This window comes from Ammodytes marinus (genome assembly GCF_949987685.1).
Source record: "Ammodytes marinus genome assembly, chromosome: 22".
Classification (NCBI taxonomy): Eukaryota; Metazoa; Chordata; class Actinopteri; order Uranoscopiformes; family Ammodytidae; genus Ammodytes; species Ammodytes marinus.
The window spans coordinates 20,525,469-20,530,709 of record NC_137226.1 but is presented as its reverse complement, the minus strand read 5'-3'; the positions used below and the strand labels follow the sequence as shown (position 1 = coordinate 20,530,709).

General features: G+C 43.6%; 1 protein-coding gene across 1 annotated transcript; it reads right to left on the bottom strand.

Annotated features, from left to right (window-relative positions):
- Positions 1-115: 115 nt before the first annotated feature.
- psmc2 (proteasome 26S subunit, ATPase 2) lies at positions 116-5,166 on the bottom strand. Its single transcript, XM_080051238.1, has 12 exons — positions 5,026-5,166; positions 4,672-4,709; positions 4,491-4,572; positions 3,953-4,052; positions 3,425-3,556; positions 3,233-3,305; positions 2,973-3,068; positions 2,594-2,758; positions 2,399-2,486; positions 1,804-2,006; positions 1,616-1,712; positions 116-401 (listed from the first exon to the last, which is right to left on the bottom strand). Exons 1-12 carry the CDS (start codon positions 5,096-5,098, stop codon positions 244-246), a joined length of 1,305 nt encoding a protein of 434 aa, XP_079907364.1. The 5' UTR covers positions 5,099-5,166; the 3' UTR covers positions 116-243.
- Positions 5,167-5,241: the final 75 nt, after the last annotated feature.

Below are 5,241 nucleotides of genomic sequence, written 5' to 3'. Positions count from 1 at the left end.
GACATTTAAGCAAATGTGTTTATCTATTTATGACAATTTTTTTTTAGCTGTTGTATTAACACAGGATGCCTTGTCTTGAACTCTACAACATTTAACAAAAGTATTGAGACTCAAATCTGGAATAAACTTTATTTTTAAGTGACAACAAAAAAGGTACAATATCTTTGACTGATTTCTTTTGCTTCTTTTGACAGTAAAAAGCCAAAGTGGAAACTCGCTCTCGCACACAAACACACACACTCTTTAGTTGTAGGTCATGTATCTGGGGGTGGCGCTGAACTTGGCGTAGGACTTGATGACCTTGTTGACGGCCTCCAGGAAGTCTTTCTCTGTGGCGATCTTCCTGCGAGCTCTGATGGCAAACATGCCAGCCTCCGTGCACACACTGCGGATCTCAGCGCCTGTAAGGGAACACAACATTCTTTAAAGGACCAACAGGAAATACTGTGAAAGACATGAAGCTTTACCCCTCAGCTTAGCCAGACTTTTACTGGTTCTGGGTTACATGCTCGTAATGTGAGAGCTGAGTAAGTCCTTTGTAATGAGACCTTAACTTCATTTCAACCACATAGGTTGAACAAAGACATTCCCACATGTGGTGTTGTGTCCTTAAACATAGCCAAGATAGAATATGTTACCCTAAGATTTCTGTCTGGAGAAAACCACATATGAAACCACACATGAAAAAAATTACTTTTCATGAACTAATGAATGATACTGTGTCTGTTTTCAGCTTTGCTACAACACTTAGTTCACTGGGATTTAAAATAATCAACCTACAAAAAGGGCACATTTAAAGGTGAAGTAAGCGGTTTATTTATATTAATATAAGTGTTAAATCGTTCTTTATTCATACAGTAATCACTTACACGATGTGCGCGTTTCATAAAGCCAATCTCTTTGTCAGCTGCTCTGCATGTAATAAGCAATTAAACTTTATGTAGTATCCCGAAATGTTATCCAATCACAAGAGAGAACGCTACAAACCCACACCCGTCCGCACCCGTCTCACTCATGGTCTCACTGCCGGTGCACGCCAGAGCGACACATGGTTGAATATTTATGCGCCTAAAATGGCGGAGCAGGTAAAAATCCTTCCCAATGTCTGTTTGAATGGTTTTTATCATGTTTTATCACACTTATGGATCTGAGATGATGCTAGATAACTTGCTGCTCGAAGACCGCAGTGCATTAATATGGTGACGTGGGGACGAGCGAGGGGACTGCTAACTGCAGTCACTGACAGGAAGTTAGCTAAACTGACCATTCCGCTTACAGCTCCTTTAACTACTTAATTTCGATAAGCATTGAAAGGTTTTCATTGCACCATGTCAAAATGCTACAGTGCATCCTTGTGGCCACATATCAGTACTACACCAGTTTAAAGAAAAGCAAATTAGAAACCCGTTATTTAGGGTTACTAATATTTCACACCAGCCACTTAAAGAAGAATGACTAATGTTAAATAGACATACAGAAGCAAAGATGCTTTTTGAATTGAGAACATGGAAGAGGAGGAATATAATGTGGAATGAGGAACATGTAGTGAGAATGTGTGTTTTTAGAAGAAAGAGGAGTGAGTTGGGACTAAATGGCGCTGTGTCTCTAGTCTTACCAGTGCTGTTGGGGCAGAGGCGAGCCAGCAGCTCAAAGCGGATGTCTCTCTCCACACTCATAGAGCGGGCGTGGATCTTGAAGATGTGTGTGCGACCCTGGAAACACAATAACATGGGGGTGTGAGGCACTGGGCTGGTTCATAACACTTTAGATATATAGTGTAGTTTAAGGAGAACTCTAGCTCACCTCCAGGTCAGGCAGGCTGAACTCGATCTTCCTGTCTAAGCGTCCAGGTCTCATGAGAGCCGGGTCCAGAGTGTCCGGTCTGTTGGTGGCCATCAGAACTTTGATGTTTCCTCGGGGGTCGAAGCCGTCCAGCTGGTTGATGAGCTCCAGCATGGTCCTCTGGACCTCGTTGTCTCCACCAGCACCGTCGTCAAAACGAGCCCCTGGCAGGTCAAACAAAGAAAAAGACCTTTAGTGGATTGTATTAGTGTTTCATTTGGGATAGGTGAATAGGAGAGGGATGTTGGTTATATTGATTGCATCGGGACGGGTGATGGGTTGTATATATAACTTATAGCTGCTACATTTGTACGGGTTAATTATCAGCAGTTGAATAAGGACTGGGAATTAATAAGCTTTGAATTCCTCGTACACATGCCATTGCATTTATTTATAAATGCAGTTTATGACGCTATAAATATTCTTGTGTTTTTTTTGGTGTAAGTTTTCACACTTTCACATCAGCAATAATCTCTACAAATCTCTCTCTTGGTGTCGTCCTGATGTGAAGATAGTTCACGTCATTTGAAAAGGAATCCGTGGGGCGGGGCCTTACCTCCAATTGCATCAATTTCATCGAAGAAGATCAGACAAGCCTTCTTGGTCCGGGCCATCTCAAACAGTTCTCGAACCATCCTGGCTCCCTACGAACAAACACAGAACCATTGCTCACATTAAAATCACCATTCCTAATCTTAATCCGCAGCTATTCTCTGCCCGGTGTGTTCCTCCGGCTCTCCTCTCCACTCACCTCTCCCACGTATTTCTGCACCAGCTCTGAGCCGATGACTCTGATGAAGCATGCGTCGGTGCGGTTAGCGACGGCGCGGGCACACAGGGTCTTTCCTGTGCCGGGCGGCCCGAACAGCAGCACGCCTTTGGGAGGCTCGATGCCCAGGTTCACAAACCTCTCAGGCTGGGGGGAGAAGAGCACAAACAAGGGTGGTCAGAATGGAAGCATGTAGTTAGTAGAACCATTTCATTCATTCCAGATAGCTCTGGAGGCTCAACTCTGATAGTGATTATTTTACAGAACATATGTGATGGTGGTTAAAATCCAGAGTTTAGTTAAAAGTTGTGACTATGAAGAACTGGGCTGTAGGGGTTCCTCTTTATTAGTGAAGACTCACGTGGAGCAGGGGGGTCTCCACCACTTCTCTCAGCTTCTCAATCTGCTCCTTACATCCACCCACATCACTGTAGGTCACGTCAGGCTTCTCCTCCACCTACAAACACCAGGAACACAGAGTTAGTACTGCAACTTATTTGTGGAATTTGCTAAAGCCAACGCTGCAAATTTGTCATGTAATCTCAACCTCAAAAAATCCGATAATCTAAATGCAGATGGAAAACTTGTCACAGTTTTCTTCACAACATTGTGGTTTCCTACCTGCATCATGGTGACAGTCGGGTCAATCTTAGGAGGCAGAGGGATATGGATCTGATACTTGTTTCTGTCGACTCTGCAGGACCAGAAGAGACACTCACATTAGAAGAATGTTTTAAAATGGACATTTGACATACTGGTAAGTGAGACTTCTACAAATAACACTTGACCATTAAAGTTAAACTCCCGACTCACCCGACCCTCATGCCCTCCTCGATGTCGGTCGGGGCCACCTGGTCGCTCAGGTCCACCACGAACTTGGCAAACTGTTTGACGTTGATAATGTATTTGGGGTCCTCGGAGTCTGCGTTGATGATCTTTGTGCATCTGTTGGAATAGTACACAGAAAGAGAAACATTTGAGAAAAAAAAATGTGGCTTTAGCAGTTAAAAGGGGACATAGTAAAATGTTGTTTATGAGCTAGCTATCACTTCAGAATATTTCATTTATTGAAGGGGGGGAGCCATCATGGGTTTGTCTAGCTTATAATCGTACATTTGAAATTTAAAGTTAACTCGGATACCTACTTTGTGTTAGAATTTAGCAGCTCAATGGACAATGCAATTTAATTTTTTTTTTAGAAAGGAAGTAAGACAGGAAATCATTTCACATTAAATATTGACCAAAAAGTGAACAGTGATATCTAAAAATCGTTCCACACTTAATTGTATTGCCACAATAGTAAAAAAAAAAACGGATTAGTTTTCAGGCTGTTTGCTTTACCTTGCTACCTGCAGCGGCTGCTCACTCTGCAGCGTCTGCTTGTCAGCAGCCAGATCCCAGAGTGCTGGGGGGGCCAGGCCGGTGTCCGACTCCTTAATGCCTGTCAGATCCACGGAAAAACATTATCACAGGACCTTCAAACACAAGCCAGCACCCAGCCATACGACTATAAACCAGTAGTTTTACTGAGAAAAGCTGAATAATGGCACCGCACATGCCACCAAACATGTTGTCATTTGGGCTTGTGCGTGACTGTGGCAGAGCGGGTCGGCAGATGATCAAAGGGTTGGAGGTTCGATCCCCGCCCTGCCACCTGTGTCATAGTTGTTGTGTCCTTGGGCAAGACACTTCACCCACCTTGCCTCGTGTGAATGTCGATAGTTAGCCTGCTATCGGTGTATGAATGTGTGTGTGTGAGAATGGTAACGTGGGAAAGGAAAACAGGTCTCCCTTGCAAGAGAGTCTTCAGTCTCAATGGGATATACCTGTATAAATAAAGGTTAAAGAAAAGAAAAAAAGAAAAGTTTCCATCACCCACCTGTGAGCTCGTTGATCTTTTTGAGCAGCGACTGGATGTCATCTTCCACTTGTTTGATCTGTCTGGAGTAGGTGCTTTGACCCTGAACACAAAGGCAGCATTAGAACAACTTTAGCTTCACAACCAAAACAACGACTAGGTGGATCTGAACGGGTGCGTGCTCTGCTAGGGCTTTACTTACATATGTTTTGAGCAGGGCGATGTCCCCTTCATCCAAAGCTGTGAGGATGAAAACAACGTTAATGAGTTTGCTCTTTTGACACTAGCATCAGGCCGCTAGCAATGGTGTCCAACCGAGACATGGTTTATTACGCCGTGTTTTCACATTTCATAGCATCCGCTTTCACTGTGAAAACTTTATAACAGTACATTTACAAAAGATAGCAGTAGTAGTAGTACAGCCAGTTGTAAAAACTAGCAGTTTGTTTGAAGAGCAGAGCTAACGTTAGCTACGAAGCTAATGCGGCCGTTCATTTTCAGTCAAGACATTGTTGTTTTTAAGCTTTTCTTTAAAAGTTTAGATAATAGTGGTTACATCTGATGGGGGCGTCCTCCTTTTCTTCCTTGTCCTTGGTCTTCCGTTGGTCGTCTCCCAAATAGTCCGGCATGTTTAATCTGGCTATGAACTGTTTGTCACACAAAAACACCGAGCTGCTTGGGCTTCAAATCACTACCATTACACAGCAGCTTTGGACTTCCGCCGCAGCGAGCCACTCACCGGAAATACAAGCCGGAATTATATCGAGGCTGT

What these genes read in the sequence shown, in the direction of transcription:
- psmc2 (XM_080051238.1), bottom strand. Translation starts at nt 5,098, where the DNA reads ATGCCGGACTATTTGGGAGACGACCAACGGAAGACCAAGGACAAGGAA. An exon ending in GGAGGACGCCCCCATCAGAT is followed by an intron (nt 4,710 to 5,025) that starts GTAACCACTATT and finishes TCATCCTCACAG; the next exon opens with CTTTGGATGAAGGGGACATC. An exon ending in GAGGAGGGCATGAGGGTCGG is followed by an intron (nt 3,306 to 3,424) that starts GTGAGTCGGGAG and finishes CTGGTCCTGCAG; the next exon opens with AGTCGACAGAAACAAGTATC.